Below are 21,279 nucleotides of genomic sequence, written 5' to 3'. Positions count from 1 at the left end.
CGGAGCTGTGCCGAGCGGAGCGGTGACGCGGAGAGCGGAGTCGAGCCGAGCCGAGCGGAGCGGGACCGCGAGAGCGGGGAGTCCAGTCTCGGAGTGTCCGGCCCTGACGCGAGACGTCGATCGATCCACGCACGCCGTGTCGTTTCGTACGTGATATATACGCCGCGCGGATTTCATGATGTAGCGCTAGGCGGTGATCCCGGGTCAGGCAAGGAAGATAGTCGCAGCTGACAGTCCGCGGATAGTGAGCTCGACACGGTAATCCGTCCAATCCAAACTTCTCTCTGGCGGGGTGTCGCGCGAAGAAAGAGAAAGTTTCTCGCTTCCGTCTCCCGTCGGCCATCCCGTGTGCTCCCGACGTCGTCGTCGTCGTCGTCGCGGTCGCGCGCGCGTGCCACGGAAGCTACGCGCTCGGAGTGCTCGGACGCTCCACGCTCCTGCCTCCGACGGCTCCGGCTTCGGGTGGCGGGTGACGGAACGTAGAACGGAGCGCGTGGAGCCCTCGCGGGGCCAGGTGTCGAAGCGCGGATCAGCGGCGCGGCGGCGTCAAGATGGCGTGTGCTACGGGCACAGCTGTTGTTTACCCACAAACCCGTGTGGAACGGGCCACTGGCTGCTGTCGCTGCTGAGACAGGAGCAGAGAGAGAGAGAGAGAGAGAGAGTGGAGAGCAGGAGAGCGCGTGGCACGACGCGACGCCTGGCTGCCCTGGCTCCCCGTCGTCGGGACTGGTCGGGGAGACGAAGACGATGGGAGATATATACTCGACGGAGTGAGCGGGTCGGAGTAACGGGGTAACTCGCGTGCGAGCGACGTGACGGCGACGTGACGGGAACGTGACAGCGACGACGTCGACGGCAACGACGACGACGACGACGACGGTGGCGGCGGTGGCGGCGGTGGAGGCGGCGACGGAGGCGACGGCGTTGGTGACAGTGCTGGTGGCGGCAGCGACGGCGGCGGCAGTGGTAGTGGTGGTGGTGGTGGTGGTCGTGTTGGTTGTCGTGGTGGTGGTGGTGGTGCGTCGAGAAAAAAGCGGGACGCGCGAAAACGGACTCGATGGAAGAGGGTAGCGGAACCCGCGGCGGCAGAGGTCACCGAGTCAGTGCGAGAAACTAACCTAGCTGCGTTTTCGCCATCGCACGGCACGAGGACGGCGACGGCGACGGCGACGGCGAGGCGGCGCGATCTCGGGAGGGAGAGGAGCGGCGAAGTTGACCCGCGCCTTCGGCGATAAGTGCGTTATCCTTCTAGGAGCACGGCTCCATCCCCCCTCTCCCTCCCGTTCGTCCTTTCGTCCTGGGACCACGCTGCGTTACGTAAAGAGCGCGACCGGCCGCAAGGTCGACATCGTCCCGCCGATTCCCGCTTTCGTCTTTTCTAATGTCCCGAACTGTATTTGTCGTCCACGTGTGTCAGCAGGTCTGTTCTATTTAGGTGATTTTCTTGCGCGGTTCATCTTTTCTCATTTTCTCTCCAACGTGAAAAGGAAAATTTAGCTAAAAAGAACAGGCCTAGCAGCGTGCACTTCCGTTGGATCCCTCGGGGATTCGAGGTTAGGCCTGCTGACTCGCGCGACCGTCTCGGCCAGACTCCGGTAATGAAGCTCCGGTAATGAAGGCTGCCGTTGCCTGTTTCCTTAAATTGTGATGAATTGACGAACGTGTATCTCGGTCTTTTGCAGGAGGAGTTAGTCTTATTGGTTCTCCTTTTGTTCTCTCTTTGTTATTTAGAGGACTCGATGACACAGCCATGAATCATTTCTTTGTACTCTCTTATTCATCCTTGTTTCCCAATAGAGATGTTTTGCTGCATGCTCGCATCTTTCGACAGCTTACTGTCTAATCCTGCAACCCGTTCATGATTTATCATTCTTATGTGATTGTCCTTGGGATCATTCCATTGCTTGTAATAAAATATTCGATGATGACGCTGGAGCATTTTGATTTAGCGTAACGCTTTCTTCAATTTCTATAGACATGTCAATAATTTTTTATGTTCTACTTACCTCTTATTTCTTATTAAATTTATTTATTTATTCATCGAACACACGTTACTAGAGATTGTGGCAAGAAACTGTGATATGTGTTTCACAGGCATCACCATGAACGCCAGGACGCAGCTGTTTGAATTGAGCATGGAGGGCCGTCAGGTGGACGAGGCGGTTGCGAGTATATTCCACAGCGTGCTATTCCATCGGAGCCTCGGCAAATTCAAGTACAAACAGGAGGGCAGCTACTCGGTGGGCACTGTGGGATACCAGGACGTGGACTGCGACTTCATTGACTTCACGTACGTCTGCTGCTCGTCGGTGCACCTCGACCAGACGCTCAAGCGCGAGATATCGGGCTTCTCCGAGGCGCTACGCTCCACCGACAGCCCGGGCTCCGGCCAGATATCCCTAGAATTCTTCCAGAGGAAAAAGAGTCGCTGGCCGTTTCAGCCGGAGTGCATACCGTGGGAAGTGTGGACCGTGCGTCTTGAACTTATCAAATTGGCCACCGAGCACGAACGGCAGATATGCCGGGAGAAAGTGGGTGATCTGCTGACCGACAAGATCCTCTATATCACCGAGGTCATGAATCGGCACGACTACATTCCGAAAGTGCCGAGCCAGGCCGAGCTGGATCTGATCTTCGACACCTCGTATCCGGACATACAGCCGTATCTCTTCAAATTGTCCTTCACGACCTCCAGTCCGTCGACCACCACGATGGGCAACACCATGAAGAAACTGATCAGAGAGACGCTATCTATTTAGTCGTTATAATGTATAGTGTAAACTTTTCACGTTAGTGCATTCGTACAGCTTGCTTAGAGTCATCGAAACGCAATTCTTACTTTCCCCTTTAATTTTTTTTCATCCACGTGGCACAAGTTTCTGCATTGCACCGAGCGATTTTTCAGATTTTCATATCCACAGTGACTCTAACTTGCCGTAGGCGTTATTATGAGTTCCGAAGAGAAAATTAAATTTGCGTTATATAAAGGAAGCAGAAGTGGTCCCGAGTCTTCGACCGCTTCGTTCCCGGCGGAAACTACCAAAAGTACTCGGGGTACTTTGCCTACGTGGTGGACTCTCTGCCGGATTTTATAAACTCCGTAACAGTAGTGTCTCTAATAACGAAAATAATTCCTCGTATACATCGCAGGGACTTCCGCTGCTCTGTGTCTCTAACGTCTCTACATAGTACAAATGAACACGACACTGTGACACTTGCTTCTTTTGTACTTTACTATGAACGTCCGTCGCATAATTTTAGCAGGATCACGTTAGTCACGTTTTATACGATATTTTACCTCTTAACTCTCACAACTTAAATCTCCACAGGTGACCGCTGTGGCAGAACGCGACATTATGTTCCTCTCTCGCTTCTCATCCTTTTCAAATGCTGTGTATATCGTAGAGTAGACTCGAGCGTAATTTCCTTTAGTAGATAAAGAAATCTTCGCGCGTCATAGACGGAGAAGATAACATGATTTAGAATAAGATTACAGAGATTTCGGGTCTCTAGCTGAGAAGCAGGATGTCTCCAGATTCTTTAATGTCGTAGTAGAGTCTTTGAGAACACTGAATCTTAAAAGTACTCGTAACTTACTTACTCCTTGATAAACTCCTCCGACTACACGACGGCTGTATTCGGCGCTACTATACACTCTGTTTTTCAGTCACTAACATTGAAAGTATATATAGTTATCTTAAACTCTTTGTCGATCACAGAACGCTTGGATTATTCCGCATATGTACATATATATACATATACGGATATATCGGATATATATTATATATATATAAAACGCGTTGCATTACACACGGTGTGTATACACGCGCGTTTGCATACAAAGCCGCTATTATTTTCATCGTAAATTTAACGCTGAACATCCGATCGTGTCCAATACTGGATTTAGTAGTACGGACATTGCGAAGCGAGCGGGTCATATTTAGCGTTAAATGTGCGGAAGAGCAGAGTGTTTATTATAATTATAGTGTGTATGTATGGAAGCGATTGTTATTTATTTTCACGAGTGATGATACGTAACGCTAGGCGTTACGTGTATGCAGATTAGCAAATACAATTATTTCCATATTGTTCTTCTCTTTCGTTCGATCTTAAGTTATAACAATCAAATTGTAAAATAAGTTAATTAATCATTAAGCCAACGCGACGCCCGCAATATCGAAGCGCACCGGGTGATACGAAAGAAACCGCACGAAAAAAATCGCCGTCACGAATACATTTCTCCCAGACGTTTCGTGCCTTTGTATCGAATTTTTGATAGGGAAAATTGTGCTAGGAGACTAACATACCAGATGATAGTGTCACTATTATTTATTGAGCTCGAAGCATCTCATTCACATCTCGTAAAAGTGGAATAGTCTCTCTCTCTCGCGCGCGCGCGTGCAGAAGACAAATCTGTGATCCTTCTCGGATTCGAGACGGTTTTGTTCTATTCCTCATAAAGCGACGAATGTGTGTGCCGTTAACGTCGTGTCGTTTTAGGATTTTCAAGCTGACGGTAGGCGTAAAACGGAAGGCGGATGTTCGGAACGACTCGGTCGGCGGCGACCCGTGCGCGCGATCATACTTATTATATTATACAATGTGTAAATAGTGTCTGAGGAATATTGCCGTAAATCAAATCACGTCGTGCCGAGAGGGTCACCGCGCGTTCCGAGATCCGCTCCTTGGCCTTACCTATGACCAATCAATAAAAGAATATCACGACGCATTAGTAGCGCACATACCTTTACGAATTAACCGTAGACGAGAAGCGTAATGTTAATTTAAACGATTAATCATATATCGTCCCTACTGCTTTTCTTTCTCCGCCGATGTTCTCCAGGTAATTTTAAAAAATATGCAATTGCGACTTAGCTGAATGTTCCGTGTACTCGAGCGTACGTCGATTGGGTGTATCCTACTGGAGTGAGTCTTTTTTTTTCTCCTGTATCGACTAAAAGGAAAAAAGAAAGGAAATTACGGTGGTCGTCGACAGCGCCCCGCTCTCTCTCTGCGATTCCGTGTAGAAAATCGACCGCAGTCTCTTTCCCTCGCACTATCTGACTTTTACAATTATATGACGTGAACGATATATTGTAAACGGTAAAAAGGAGTCGCAGTGTGGGATCCGCGACACGACATTATGACAAAGAGAGGCGCACATACGTGCGCATATATAAATATATAAATATGACATATTATATAGAAAGAACACAAAGAGAGGGAGAGAAAGAAGGAACGAAAGAGCGAGCGATTGGCCACGTGTGCATGTGTAACTAGAGTTCTGCGAGTTTGTCAAATTGCTACATGCTGTTATAAATAAATAAAAAATTATAAATATATATAAATAATATATATATATATATATATATAAATAGCAAAATAGATAAAACCGAGACCTGTATATTATAAGCTGCGAGACAAATGTGACAAAATGTGTAGTGTATAGCGAGGAAGATGAAATATCTGCAAGTTTTAATTTATCATGATGAGTACGCTGACGATAAATGATTAATTATTAATAAATTACTGTATTTTATAATAGCACTTTTTTCCATGAAAACACCCATGCCTCCTGTCCCTCCTGTTTATCCACAAAGCATTTAATCTCATTTCTATCACGCAACGAAATTTTTAGCACAATTTCATACATATTCCGAAAATATCGAAAAATCTATGCTTGATGTTTTTGAAAGCAGTAAATAATTCTTTTTCTGTCGCGTATCAATTAAAAGAATAGATTGTTGCGTTATATTTACTATATTACATCGTAATTAAAGAGTTTCGAGAAGAATTGTAACAAGAATATATTTATTACATATTGCAATATTTCGTAATTATTATATTCAAGTCTCTGAAATATCTTAATTATGCTCGTACAAATAATATCTTTGTTTATTGACGTTACTTCGAGTATTTATTTACCAATTCTAAAAATATCGCGTTATCTTCTTTAGGAGGAATAAAAGAGCGAAAAAAATATATGTATACATACGACCTATTCTGTTAAAAAATATAGCTTATCTCGGATTAATTGTTGACGCAAAAGTCCAAGTAGTTGTTCAGATTTATGATAAAGCGCGCAACTTTATCGCTCCGTCGGGTGCTGCGCTCTAACGGGTGACCCACGAGTTTTCGATGGACGCTCGCTCGGCATTGCAAATTCGCAACGCGTTAATTAACGTAAACGCGGATTCCCGGATATCATAGGACATCAATCGGATCGCGCGGTAAGATTGCATACGAAATACGAAGCGTACGACCGGTACGACTCTCGTCGACTTTTTATTCCCGACATTCCGGTCGGCGTTCTTCGTAACGCGCGAAATCCCATATTTCCCTGTTCCCTCGAACGAACTGCTGGGAATAGTTGGCATATCTCGCGGCGGAAGTCCATTCGCGGACGAGCATATTATAACCGAGTCGAAGAATTTGTCCGCAATAAGATGCAAACGGGGAAACTTCTCCCCTGCCTCCCACCCCGCCGCGAATTCGTCGCTCTTTATCCTCCCTCGCGTCCCCCCGCCCCCCCCTCGAAACTGAATCACGCCTGTGGACCTCCGCGTGAAGGATATATTCATTTCGACTTTATTAGATTCTGGAGAACACTCCCGGACTCGCGAGAATCTCAAGTATTTTTGGCCGCCGCCTTGACATAGCTCTCGACGACACGTGGCACGATGTGGATCGCGATAAATCGCAAAACATAACGATTCTACGAATGAGAATATTTTATTTCTGGCTTTACCTGGCCGCGGCTTACTGAAAACTAGCGAGCTCGAAGACGGTGACAGAGGAAAGCGAAAATAAGATGCGGAAAGAAAGATGCAGCTTTAAAGCTTTTACGTTATCTTGTAAGAACGCTTGAATTAGTGTTAGTAGAGTTGCATTATCCCGAGTCTTTTGTTTCCGTCTCGTTTTTCCAATCGTCATTCCGAGTGTGAAGTAAAAAGAAGATTTATTAAAGTAAATTATTTACCAAAGGACGAGAAAAAGACGTGAATTTAGTTTATTATCAATTATTTATTCAATAAGAAAGAACAAATTAAGAAATGTACAAAAACCGTACATCACTTTTTGTACATTTCTTAATTTTTTCTACTTATTTACGATCAATTTTTATACATTTCTTAATTTTGTTTTTTCTGATTGAATAAATTGATAATTAAGGTGATCCTAAAGCCGTGATTCTAGCCGGTTTTTTTCTTAGCACTAATCTTTTAATTGGCTTTATAGAAATGCAAAATTCTTGTCTAGAATTAAAGTACGCATCAAAATCTAGGTCATGGTGGTCGAATTTATATCGAAAACGAAAAAAAATTAATATTTTTTGTTATACGTGACGACCACCACATATAAATTCGACCACCATGATCTAGATTTTGATGCGTACTTTAATTCTAGACAAGAATTTTGCATTTCTATAAAGCCAATTAAAAGATTAGTGCTAAGAAAAAAACTGAAAAAAACCGGCTAGGATCACGGCTTTAGGATCACCTTAACACCTAAAATCACTTCTTGCTCGTCACTTGGCCGATGATTGACTTTATAGCTCAGCTTGTAGCGAATGGATCAACCTTATTTAATTTAGAAGAAAGATTTATTTATGTACGATGACAGTAATGATAGCAATAAATACAAAAGCGGATAGTTCTATGGAGATCCTTATAACAGCCTTATAATTGAATGTACAATTTCGAAAAGGACACATCTCGCATTTTTTGGCTTACAGGTTTTTTCGCTAATATGTGCTCTAATTACACATTTTTTTGTACGAAAAAGGCACCCTCCTGTAATCGTAATTTGACCCTAAAATGCAAATTGTAAAGTTTTTTATTTTTAGGAATGAAAAAACTGATTTAATTCAGAGATGTGTCCTTTTCGAAAAATTGTGCATTCAATTATTTCTGTTGTTTTATATCTCCCTGGGCTATTCAGAATACAGCTTTAAGTTTCGCTTGCTTGCGCTTTTCCTAACAAACTGTCATAAACGGAAGGATTCTCTTTGTTCGAAACGGAATGGCAAATCTGGCTTTAATAAAATAAAGCAATTTGAGCAAAAGTCATTTATAAATAAGTACTTTTACTTGAGTGAAATTTACCAGTCATTCGAAAGTTCTTTTTAATAATAAAGAAAAAGAAGATATTATTCAAAAGAAAACGCTACTAAAACGCGGCACATGCGCCGTTTTCTCGCTCGCTCGCCTAAAATATTACGCGGAGGAAGGAAATGAACGCCGACGCGTCGCTCTCGAATTTGCGACGCACGTTTCATACCGCTCGACGACGACGTTTAAAGTTAAGCATCGACACCGATCGGACTCCACCCCCGCCCCCCGTCCGTCGTAAATATATATCTCCGCGTGCACCCAGGTAGGCGCATCGCGATCATACGCGATCATACGCGTGCGCGCGAAGCCGCCCTCGGTCTCCCTCGAAGCCGATTTTCTCGCGTCTCAGTCGCCGGCAGGACAGGGAGGCAACGCGCTTCGCACACGTAGCCCGGCGTCGCGACGCCCCGACTGGTGGATCGTCCGTCCGCGCTGGTATCCGAGATGATGAGAGCAGCATCGAGCGCGCGCCGCGAAAGATCGTCGTCTCGCGATCGCGGACCCAGCATCCTCGATGAAGTCGCGAGAGTCGTCGCGCGGCTGAACGACTGAACGCGCGTATTACGTCCGAAGTACTCCGCGAGGGAGAACCAGCGCGGTAGAGAGATACATGTGCTCCTTAGACACGTGCACGACGTGCCGCGACCTTTCGCACGCGTTTTCTCGAGCAGAGAAGATAAAAGGTAGATAAATGGAACGATAACGAAGTCGAAGTCGCGGGTTTCGTGAGAGGAGGTGCAGTTTCCTCGGACAGTCTCGATTACGAACGATGGTCGAGCGTGCGCGCGTGCAATTCCGCGTGTCGCCGTGAAAGAAATCGGAGACCGAACTCTCGATCTCTCTCGCGAGGAGGAAAACAATCGGACATGCGTGACTCTTCGTCGCGGATGAGACTGCGATGAATTGCATCAAAAAAGGAACAACCGTGTAAAGGAAGTCCTCCGTGCGCGTTTGTGAGTGTACATGTGTGAGATAGGATTTTTATATTTTTCGTATATACTTCGTCTTCTTTTCTTCGCCTCGTGGGTCCTCCGAGGACGCGCGAGCCCCTCAGTAGTCACGTCGGCCTAAATCTCTCGCGTAATCGCGCGCGCGCGCCCGCGCCCGAGAAATCCGCGCGGCCTAGCGACGCGTTCGTAGATTCTAAGAACTTCGTTCCGCGTCAACGGCGAAACTTGGCGGATCATCATCATCGTCTTCGTCGCGCGACGGAAGAAATCGTCCACAACTTCGTCCGCTCTCTCGACCCCGCAGACCTTCAACAGGTGGCCGAAATCGATCTCGCACGTGTACAAGCGTACGTGATCACTTTTCACGGCGTATCGCTGCACACTCTTCTTTCCGTTTTCTTTCTTCGGCTTTTTTGTTATTGCTGCAATCTTCTCTAAACCTCTAGGTTACATATATGAAAGTTGAAAATATTGAGAAGAGAAGAGGCTCTCTCTTTTGAACAGATTTGTCCAAACGTTTTCGGAGTATTCCTTTTTTTTACAATAACAATAACAATTAAGAATATTTGATTATCGTTTTGAATTAGTTAAGTACTTAAGTAAAAGTTTACATTATCATACGTAATAAAGTCACCATCTAATTATTAAGTTATAAAGAGTTATAGTAACAAAAAATTCTAAAATTGACAAATCAACAAGAAATTATTTGATTGTTAACAAAACTGAAGATACTTTTATGTATAGAAATGCAAAATTATAGTATATCAATTAAAGGAACCTTAAGTATATATTTAATTTTCTATCTTTAAAAAATTATCCTTCGTTCTTATTTATCGAGGTACTATAATGATACCATAAAATTAAGCAATTAGTAATGAATTTAACTCACGCTATATTAGCTGCTCGACGTTTCGCGTTTAAAATGGACATTTTAACAAATGTTCCCCATTCTCTGTGCCTCTCCTAATTGTTTCTCGATACTCTCTCTCTCTCTCTCGGCTAGTTCAACGAATTCATTAATATCTACCATGGCCGTTAAAATCGGTCTATCAACGAGCCGTGTAGCACGTAACGCGCTTCCATTAATCTCCGATTAATACGCATCGCACATCCAACGAGTGGAAAACTGTGTAATTTACGATCCTCCATCTGCGCGTAAATAAATCCGTGCGCGTTAGAGCGTTAAAAAAAACATCAGTGGAATTGTCGTGTCGTCTTTCTGACGAAATTCTTACTCAATAAGAGAAAAAAGGAAAAAAGAAGAAAGAGGAAGAGAAAGAAAAAAGAGAACGCAGAGCTTTATCGTCGGAGTATATGCGTCCCTATTTCCGATTCTTAATGACGAAACGATCTTGAGGAGTGTTTGCCAAGCTTTTTAAATAGTTCCTCCTGCTTCTCTCTCTCTCTCTCTCTCTTTCTCCTCACTTTCAAGACTCGTGAAGCGCGACGTGGCCGGTATTGTCGACCGCTCGGAACTTTCCGAAACGCTTGCTTGACGGCGACGACGACACTGCCAAAGTTTGCCGAGGGTCTCGTCCACGCCGACCCGGTCATAATCGGTACTCCTAATTGCTCTCTCATGTCTTGTTTCAGCGAGAGGAACAACCGTCGGTCGTTTCCCGGGGGTTCGAAAGTTTCGTCGCGGAACCGGCGAAACATGTTAATTGCCTGACTGTCATCGCCATTCGCCCCTTCCCCGAGTACATAAACGCCGAACGAACCGAACGAAATTGACGTTTCTAGTAATATTGACAAGCATATAATATTCGTATGACGTAATTCTAAATAATCTAAATAATCAAAAAAGCTCTTGATATAAATGACTCTGGACGATTGGGTGTTTCTACGTTGTGAATCGTCGCGAGGAACAGCGTAAAGATTACACTAATAGTTCGAGAATATAAGAGTGAAATGTGCAACGGCGCTTCCGGCGAGCTTTTTACCAGTATCCCTGCTCGTGTATTCGTACAAAACCCTCTTGCTTAATTAAACATTTGCTCACTGCCACCTTGCGAATTAATGAACAAGGAAATTGGTGCTGCCTCCAAACTCATCGTCATTTATTTACGTCACTCGCCACTTTTCGTTTTAATGTGAATTCTGCTTGGAAGATGGCTTCATTATGAGAATGAAAAAGAAAGATATCCATTTTGTCGATGGATCGAGCAGATAAAATGTAAAATGGACCTTTAAGATTCGCGGATAAAGAAAGGAACTGAATATTCGATGCGGGATAACGATCGATAAAAGCGCGGCGCTCCTCATTTAATCTGTCCTTTAAACTATCGGAGAATCAAACTTAAATTAAATCGCGCTTAAAGGATTATCACGGCGAAAGTCGGGGTAAGAGTTGCAACGCTTGCATACGCGTCAAGCGTAATCGATGCCCCTCAAACAGTTGGCCCTGCGAGGATACCGCGGCGCGCGAAACTCAAGCTAATCTGCTTATCTGGAGCTATAACTCGCTTATCTATCGCAACTTCCCTCGCCTGAGCGTTCGCCGCGCCGGATAACAGCAGCGCGCTGTTGACGCTAATGGGGCGAGGGAGCTTCGTGAGAAATTAATTCACGGCTCGTGAATCGACAACGCCGGCACGTGTATATATGTACACCGCTCCGATTTTCTTCCGGACTAACTCTCGACTCGCCGAGTCGCATTAGCGGATCGACCTCGCAATCGTAGGGGATGATGAACCAGCGAGTCTATCCGCGTATCGCTGACGCATGATCGATTTGACGAGGTAACGACGGAGGGGAGAGAAGAAGGAAGAGGAAGAGAAGGAGGAGAAGGAAGAGGAGGCAGAGCGAGAGGAAGAGGAAAAGGAGGCGTCGTCGGTCGCGAGTAACTGACCCGCGCTCTTCAAGATGCGCCACGGATAACAACACAACGCAAGTAACGTCGGCCTCGTCGGTCGTCCTGGTCGCCATGCAGAACGTGTCGGCGCGCAACTCCAGCTACGTGCAGACGGAGGACATGACGTCGAATCTGACGGTCCAGATCGTATTCTGCGTGTTCTACATCGTCATCTTCGTGCTCGGCATATTCGGCAACGTGCTGGTGGTCTTCGTCGTCGGGCGGAACCGCCAGATGCACACCGTCACCAATCTTTTCATCACGAACCTCGCGCTCAGCGACGTGCTGCTGTGCGTGCTGGCCGTGCCCTTCACCCCCTTGTACACCTTCATGAACGGCTGGGTCTTCGGTAACACCCTCTGCCATCTGGTGCCCTACGCCCAGGGGGTCAGCGTGTACATCAGCACGCTCACGCTGACGAGCATAGCCGTCGACCGGTTCCTGGTAATCCTCTATCCGTTCCATCCGCGCATGAAGATCAAGATGTGCCTGGCGATCATCGTGAGCATTTGGATGGTCGCGTTACTGGTCACCCTGCCGTACGGGCTTTACATGCAGCAGCTGGAGGAAAAGTATATGTCCTTCTGCGAGGAGAACTGGCCCAGCGAGCCATTTCGCAAGGTCTTCAGCTCGCTCACCTCGATACTGCAGTTCGTCGTGCCGTTCTTCGTAATCGCCTTCTGCTACATATGCGTGTCGATCAAGCTGAACGATCGAGCGCGCGCCAAACCCGGCAGCAAGACCAGCAAGCGCGAGGAAACGGATCGCGAGAGGAAGCGTCGCACCAATCGGATGCTGATCGCCATGGTCGCCATATTCGGCGTGTCTTGGTTGCCGCTCAACATCGTCAACGTCGTCGATGACTTTTACTCGGACGCCAACAGCTGGTCCTACTACAAGTTCTGCTTCTTCATGTCGCACTGCATCGCCATGAGCAGTACCTGCTACAATCCGTTCCTTTACGCCTGGCTCAACGACAACTTCCGCAAGGAATTCAAACAGGTGTGTACGTATTGAGCTTGTCCGCCTTTCGTTTCTTTCCAATATCACGTCGTGAGAGCCAAGGCCGCAAGTTGGGCGCCTTTTGAAATTACCGGATAATGCATTTCATTGTTTCTCATTCATCCGCGAGGTATACACCAGCAAATAGATCATTCTTATTACGGTCGGAGAGCAAACGTATAATACTTTGCGTAAAATAATTCGCGAAACTATTCAGGGCACGTATTATGGAACTTTTCGTAATGGACTCTGATTGCAGTTATACCGTTTCCCCTAGAAAATGTAAATAGAAATTTAGGAAATAAGCTAAACCATTCGGAAAAGTTCCGTGTACGTGCCCAGCCGCAGAAATGGTGCGTTAAAAATTAAATATCTCGAAGCAAGCGCGTTCTCGAACACGAATCGGCAACTTATTCCCAGAGCTTTTTAAATTAGAAAGCTAGATAATATCTTTATGAAAAAAGTAATATTAAAAATTATTGTAATAGCATTGTTTTCAGAATTTTTTAAATTTTTAGACAAGAATGTTAGGCAAATACTTTTATAAAATAAAGCAATGTTACAGATCATTGCATGCAACGTTCGTTTTAATATACTTTACATGGTAAAGCTTTTTGAGTATGCGTAATATTACGCGGATACGTCTAATGCATTTATAATTAACTGCATGCAATTTCTAAGGTGGATCGTGCAGGAATGCACTTTAAGTAATTGGGACAGAACTGTTTACATCGAAACCATCGAAGGAGCGACAATTTGATGCGTTATGTTCTCAATTGCAATACGCTCGGGGAGAAACCAGCAGCTTGAATTCTATCGCGCGCCGAAATTAATTTGCAGCGTCGAGCTATTTCTTCCCTCCGTGTCTGCACGTTCGCGAAATGATGAAACGTGTTTCGGACATCAACGTACGTGCGCCGGGAAGATAGTATATATTTTGCCGGGTGTCTATTGAATGCAACTTCAACTTGCATTCTGAATTATAGTTAGTATTCAATCGATTCTCTCAAAGATGCCGATTGGCGGTTTCGATTCACGGTCGCATTTGCCAAGGTAAAAATGGTATAAAAGGATGACTCGCGCTCTTTATTGTTTTCGCGAAAAGACTTTACCCTCGCTATTTGCAAATTCATAGAACGGAAAAAGATTTATGTGTAACGAGAATGCTTCATATTTTGCGGTATTTTCTCGTTTCCTGATGTTCTATTAGGAAATATATGTAGGATTTTACATTGCGCTTCGTTTCTGTTATTTTTCTACCATTCATTTTCATTGTATTGCTTTTCTCTCTTTTCATTTATTTTCCTCTTTATATATTTATTTTTTTATATATTTTTATATATTTATTATATATTTATCTATTGGGAAATGTGTGTAGAATTTTACATCGCGCTTCGTTTCTGTTATTTTTCTTCCATACATTTTCATTGTATTGCTTTCCTATCTTTTCATTTATTTTCCTCTTTATAGATATGTTTATTTTGCCACAGAAATAGAAACGCGAGCAATATAATATTAGGTATTTGATACGATCTATTGCTTTCTGTTGTGACATTAGGACATCGTTTTATAAACTCTCGATAATTAAGAGGAATTAATATTAGAGAATTTGATTTTGCGACGTCATTCTACTCTTATGCAAAATGCTCTGGTATCAATGAAAGTTGAGTCTCGCGCGAGAGTCACGAGCATTTTCATCGTGCTCGTCAAGTCCGATTAATTTTTCTCGACCCGCATAGAATTAATTTTTAATTATCCACATCTGCTACGACTTGATTACGCCCTTTCATCAATTTCCGACCTCAAGTTCCGCAATAATAAAATATGCTTGACGATTGTCCCATAACGACTCGGAGCGCTCTCATAAACTGCAATTACAGGATCGATTAATAATTTCGTCTGGGTGTAAAATTAATTTAAACGCGTCTTTCTCTGAGAAATATCGCTGATAAATGAGACTACGCGAAGCCAAATATCGCTCGGTTGAACATGCATATGTGGAGAAAATGAGATCAGCGTGTTAAATTAATGAAATTGATAATCGGAAAACTGAGCTAACTTTTAAGAGATATTATTTCAATTACTTGGTAAATATATAATTTACCTGGTTAAATTTGACGAGTATGCATATTAAGTTGTTAATTGAGTGGTGTAAATTAGTTAGGATTCAATTTGACGTAAGTTAGTAATAACAAATCATTTGAAAAAAATGCATAACCTTTCCATATAACTCCCATGCTGATTTCTGAGACATAACCGTCCAAGTGGGCCGAATGGCTCGCCTCGAGTAAATAAGTCATATCTTCTTGAAAATTGTATACATTATTTGTATAGCATTTATTTGTTTCAAATAAAAGCTTATAACTTAAAAGTAAATTAGAAAAATCCACAAAAATTATGAAAATTTCATGGCAGAATTATTCGCAAGAAAATCATTTATGAGGCTCACCTCGCTTGGGAGTCAAAAGATTAAATGCCGGAGTCGCATACTATCGATCAAAACCATCGCTAGAAAACTATTGAATGAAAAAAATCACGCGCCATTATTTTCGCAGGTCCTACCGTGTTATTCAAGGAACTCCAGCAACAGCACTCCGAGGACCAAGGAGAGCTGCAGGGGCGACAAGATATGTAACGGTAATAACACCTTGCAAGAGACTCTGCTGCCCAGCACGAAAACGCAGAATCCCGAGGGATGCGAGATGATCATTCTGGAGCAGACAACGAACATCTCGAAGGAGCTGGATCAACCCTCGAGCTCCTCGAAAGATTTCAACGACGCGGCTCTGTGAGGGAAAACGCGAAAGGTACGCAAATACATTTCGTTATACGAAAAAGCTGTTAGACGTTGGACGAAGTAAACATCAACTACCACAATCGAGATGCCACGGCAGGAGAGCAATTCTATCGTTCACTGTCAAGCCAGTGACAGTACTGTTTGCGATTCGGCCAACTTTGTTCCTCGCCAAATTTCGTTCCATTTTCTGGAACATTGACTAAATAAATAAAAATCACTTTCGCCTTGCACAGCGATAATAAAAGTTATCTTTTTATAAATATTTTTCTCTGTTTTCGCGTATCCAGAAAATATATAAATCAATATTTGAAAGCGCAAATATTAATCAGAAAAATTTATTTACACCTCGCCATAACTCTCTTTATATACTCACGCGCGACTTTTGCGCACCAGTTTTTCGTCGCTGCTTTTTCAAATGCAATATTCGTTCTAATGTTATTTTCCATTTGCCGACGAAGAAATATAACTTCTTCGCGTTATGTCTTCATGCATCATGGGGCTTTCGCCCTTTGAACCCGGGCCATCTCGAGTTAAGAAACTTGATTTTCCTGTAGCCTTCGGTGAGATGGCTTTGATTTCGTTCGCAAGAACGTTCATCTCCGTTGGTTTTTCCATTTCCCTCGTACCTCGTACTTTATGGGATTCTGTGGACGGAACGACAAATGCCAACTGGCTGACACACACACATAAGTACGTGCGCGTGCGCGCATATGTAGCGGACATACTGAAGAAAGGAATCCCGAGCTTTACGAGATCCACGAGAGTGAGGAGAGCTCGTTCGAATGTTCCGTGCGCGATTTCCATCTCCGATCTGGCTATATGGCCGGGAAAGTATGTACGGCGAAACACGATGAGAGATTCTCACGGAATGCCGGACCCGATACTTCCTCGCGGCGGGGAAATTTTTTACTCTAGTTGACACATCGCAATTGTTGAGAATTTCGCCGCATCCACATTTAGTCGCGGTCGTGCAGCTCGCCTTTTTGCGCACTTTCCGCTGATGGCGACGGTAAAGCTCTCGCCCCACAAACAGGATAGATCGACTTACGTAACGACCGCTACGCGAAGAGTTACCGTTTCATTCTCCGCTCCGCCGCGCCGCAACGCGCGAATCGAAACGAAATAGGAGATGCGTCGAGAGAGAAAATTGCTATAGATATCCCTCGTCTGTTTATACGAGTCTGGGTATACTGGTTGTGTAAGTAGGAAACTTCGATTAGAACAAGATCGATTGATTACCCCCGCGGGTAAATATTTCACGCTTGTGTAAAGCCCACTTTAGACGATTTGTAAATCGTCGTGACAGAATTCTATTTATAATTTAATGTACGACTACAATACGAGAAACATTCGAGAGGAAACGAAATGCGCACGCATATACGATCGAAATATATGTACAAATACGTGGCGTTATGTGAAATTATAAATAAAATTTTATCCTGAATTCCGGCGCGAATTTAAATATGCCTCGAGATTAGAAATTGAGACAGAAAACGTACTAAAATAAAAGGAAGAGAATAACTATAGAACCAAGTAGCTAAAGTTCATTAATTAATTATCGGCATTAATATATGTTCAGACTTTTTTTATACGAGTATATTTTATAAAAAATGAATTAATTCTCACACATGTAAAAGCGGAGTATTATTTCCTATTTGTTTTACTTAATTATTCTAAATAAAGTAAGTAATATGTGCGCTATATCAAAATGTTTTTCTTCCTGATAAGTTTTTATTTCGAAAAGTGAAATTCTAAGATTCTTATTCTAGTGCTCACAGTCTGCGTTATATCAGGCCTTTGATTGCGATATACAAACATGCTTGCCCTTTATATCTCACCGCCGATCGCCGGTCTGCCGCTAGGGAAATACAACGGGGAGGTAGAACTGAATAAAAAGTTTCGCAGAGAGTCTCGCGTCGCGAGATATTTTAGCGTCGACGTATATAACAATACATGCCGGGCGCGAGTCTTCGACCTTTAAAAGAGGAGAGAAGTTCGGTGGAGTTCCGCAAACAGCCTCCGCAGAGCCGGAAATAACGCGTCACGAGTCGAAAGTTTCGCGAGAGCGAAGGTGGCATCGGATCTCGTCGAAAGACTTTCATATATTAAATCTCGAAGCACTTCCGATAGCTCACCCACGCACCGCTCGTTCCTGTTTAAAAGCCGAGTGCAAGTTAAACTTCGAACGGGTAAAGCCCCCGAACGGCGATATTGAATCGTCCTTTTATAGCATGATGACGCGAAATGGCTTACGTAATATTCCATCATATGACGTCGCGTCCCTTCGAGGGCTTGTCCTATGGGTGTATCGAGCTGTGCTCGATTTTGGTTGCACATTCTGCAAATGTCGTAGGTGGAATAAAAAAAATACGCAAGATAACGTCCATCTGCGAGAATTGACGTTTATCGGGAAAAATAAATCAACAGATAATAATAGTCGTACTCAAAAAGACACGTAGTAGACGACGTAATATTTAGCAACCTAATTAACGGATTCGAAATACACGTAATCGGATTTCATTTCGACTTAAACTGACACAAAATTGCGTAAACTTCGAGATTACGACTTAAATTTCTACGTTATCATTCGTGTTTTAAGAAATAAATCAGAGTTTACCCATTTTTTAATCTTTATATAGATTCGTCGCCTTCGAATTCTACAATTTCGTGCTCATAATCGTCTTAAATATCGAAGGAATGAGTAGAAATTAATCGCGGAATATTTTGGTAAATATTTTAACAATTTGTTTCAAATCCTACATAATAGATACATTCTTTTTCTAATTAAGAAATTGTAAGACTTTTTCTCATTATGGGTTAATCTCTCACGATACGAAAAAAACGTTAATCTTTTACCAGGAAATTAATAGTCTCCAGTAATCATAAACCTACTTGTGGATATATTGGTCTTGAAACGGGGTCCACAGATACAGTAAAATAGCGATAAACGTAATTTGACGAGTCGATTTATAAAGATAATACAGCAACATCTTTTTGCAATTTTCATCGAGAGATGCGATGAACTAAATTACTAATTAAGGTTACATAACGATATAACAATAACCAAGCATAAGCTGAACATGAATATTGTAAGACTAGAGATTATGTCAATTAGAGTACACCTACAATCGTTGATTATCCTCTTGAATATTAAACAGCTCGATCGATCCCTATGTACGAAGGTATCTTAACGATCAACCAGCTATCAGACTGATTAGACTGTCTAAGGTGATTATTATAGTGTGCCCTGTTATACAGCGAATACGAGAGTACTGATATATATTAAAAGCTATAATTACACGACCCTCGAGATTAGACGCATTCACATGATACCCTACTCGCCACATCCGAATCAAAAGAGAATATATGTATATGGAAAACACATATACACCCTATACAGTAATTCATCCAAAAGAATATGTTTATATACCAGTGTGTATTTGCAGTGTCAGCCTTTGAGCAACTCTAGTTAGATCTTGTTTCGAGGAACTATCAATTTTCCTGCCAATCTGCTGTCTTTTGACATGACGACTAAACTTTAAATTAAGAATCTCATCAAATAATTTCATGTTAAATGTTCTCCGATATGCCATAAATAACGACGGCGATAGCCGATGTTTTGTGTGTAAGAAAAAAATGGAATTGTCACATCAGATGACAATCGATTATTTATCGTTGAACCAGATGATTCTTATGACAAACGCGTATAAAGAATGTAGGTTTCACGGGGCGTACCACTTTCCTGTCGATTCACGTCGACGCTGCAAATCGAGCCGCTTCGATCTGCCCGAACAAATTCCCATTATCGAATAGGACAGCAAAGCCGAGGGAGACGCAGCTCGAAACTTCGTAATGAAGCCTGCCTGAGTATTATCGAAGTTTTTGCTAAAGAGATTCACAGATGTCTCTTAAATACAAGGCGATTACGAAAGAATGATGAACTTTTTATTGGCAGAATTCCATTAGGCAATAATTATCCGATAAAAAGCGCCATTCTTAATATGAGAATAATGAGAGGAATATCTGCAAACTGAACTTCCACTCTTATTGAATTCGACGGGTTTGCGAAATGTTAATGAGCTCTCTTTCTCGTACTAAGAAGCTGAATTAATTGTCTTTAAAAGATGAAGCTGTTTAGAGGAAGGCGTTTTATCTTCCGACGGAAACTGATATTATAAGTAGAGACTCTCGATCTCCTTACAAGAGTGATAAACTTTGTTTTATTCTGTAATTGTTGAAAATTGTTTAAAACATCTGTTTTAAAAATCCTTCTTTCTCTCTATAATTTTAATATCTGATTGAAATGTAATATCTCCAAATAATAGGTATACATTTCCATTCGCATATTCGCTTTTGCCTTAAAAATCTATTCGTGTAAAATAATTTTTCTCTTACGCGAATATACATATATATCAAATTTCATTTCACGAACGTCATATGAATATCGTGTTACGTTTTGTAAATCAGTCATCGATAAAAATTGCATTAATGCGTTAACGAATTAACGATTTCTCTCTCCCAAAAGCTTGGCTCCAGCGCACAATTGTGGGTGCGGGTTTAATTATCAGCGAAAAAAAAAAACGAAAGCAAAAAATCTAGCAATACGTATTCGCCAAAACTCGATTTTGCTCTTGCTAAAAAGAGCCGGTAATGAAACCAATTTCCTGAAACGCATCAAACCGGGCGAAACGTGTGAATTGCGCGACCGATCCGTTTCTCTATACCGTTAAAATACAGCTCGTTCGAGCTGTCAACGTCGATCAATTGATGCCAAATCAATGTAACAACAAATGTTGCATCGACGCGGTTTCGCCCACGATGGAAATCATCATAATCTCACTAATTAGAACGCTCGACCAAAATCGCTGATTACGTGGGCGCAAACTGCGCTACTTGCGGATTACATCGCGTAATAGGGAAAATCGAAGCACTCTTGTTTGTAATTCAACACCCGTGCCTTGCGGTTGAAAAGCCCAAGTTTTTACAGTAACGTTAACAGAATCCGATACAACTAATTTGCCGAAGGGATTATAATTAACTAAACTATACAGAATCGCGGATTAATTAATGTCGATGTTAATTTTAAAAATCTATTGTAATGTACAATATAGCTTAAAGACATTTGCGATATATTGTAAATAATTAAACATAGTCGATGCGTATAATAACATAAGACAAAATAATTAGCGAATTTAATAAGATTATTAAATGTTAATGAAAAAAAATAATATGTCTTTATTAGATTATTTATTTGCTCATATTTTCAAAAGTTAGAAGAGTCGAACGCTTGTTATGATATCTTGTGATGTATTTTCCCCATATTAATGTTTCAGAAGATGTTTCAAGATATTTATTTAATTATTGGATGATTAATGAATTGATATACTACTATCAATTCAGCATTAAATGCTATCAACAACTGCCTTTCGATTTACCAGCGTAAGTTTATTGCATTTTAACAATAATCGCGCGCTCGTTACCTGATTGAACTCTTATTGCGCTACACGTCATTATGCAAACGCAAACGCGGGGTATATGGTGTTACCGCGATAATGGTTCTGTATT

At 42.7% G+C, this 21,279-nt stretch overlaps 3 protein-coding genes across 8 annotated transcripts in view; 2 read left to right on the top strand and 1 right to left on the bottom strand.

Annotated features, from left to right (window-relative positions):
* The window catches only part of Yeti (yeti), a 124,551-nt gene that overhangs the window by 11,318 nt on the left and 91,954 nt on the right, over positions 1-21,279 (bottom strand). The gene's annotated exons all lie outside the window — the stretch shown is intronic.
* Atg101 (autophagy-related protein 101) lies at positions 64-5,542 on the top strand. 2 transcript variants are annotated; one of them, XM_071776563.1, is made up of 2 exons: positions 64-258; positions 2,095-5,542. In XM_071776563.1, exon 2 carries the CDS (start codon positions 2,103-2,105, stop codon positions 2,757-2,759), a length of 657 nt encoding a protein of 218 aa, XP_071632664.1. In that variant the 5' UTR covers positions 64-258; positions 2,095-2,102; the 3' UTR covers positions 2,760-5,542. The 2 variants fall into 2 exon arrangements, with proteins under 2 accessions (XP_071632664.1, XP_071632663.1); XM_071776562.1 differs by having other exon boundaries at positions 74-1,235.
* LOC139811346 (prolactin-releasing peptide receptor) overlaps positions 8,448-21,279 on the top strand; it is a 62,114-nt gene continuing 49,282 nt past the window's right edge. The window contains exons 1-3 of one of the 5 annotated variants that reach the window (XM_071775588.1): positions 8,448-8,794; positions 10,655-12,917; positions 15,473-15,724. In XM_071775588.1, the coding sequence (XP_071631689.1) occupies positions 11,988-12,917; positions 15,473-15,709 (1,167 nt within the window). In that variant the 5' untranslated portion in view covers positions 8,448-8,794; positions 10,655-11,987 and the 3' untranslated portion in view covers positions 15,710-15,724. Of the gene's footprint in view, positions 9,409-10,654; positions 12,918-15,472; positions 15,725-21,279 lie in introns of all 5 variants that reach the window. The other 4 variants (XM_071775586.1, XM_071775587.1, XM_071775585.1 and 1 more) reach the window with 4 other exon arrangements.

Source organism: Temnothorax longispinosus, chromosome 4 (assembly GCF_030848805.1).
Source record: "Temnothorax longispinosus isolate EJ_2023e chromosome 4, Tlon_JGU_v1, whole genome shotgun sequence".
NCBI lineage: Eukaryota > Metazoa > Arthropoda > Insecta > Hymenoptera > Formicidae > Temnothorax > Temnothorax longispinosus.
The sequence above is the reverse complement of the archived record's forward strand: the minus strand, read 5'-3'. Positions and strand labels throughout refer to the sequence as shown.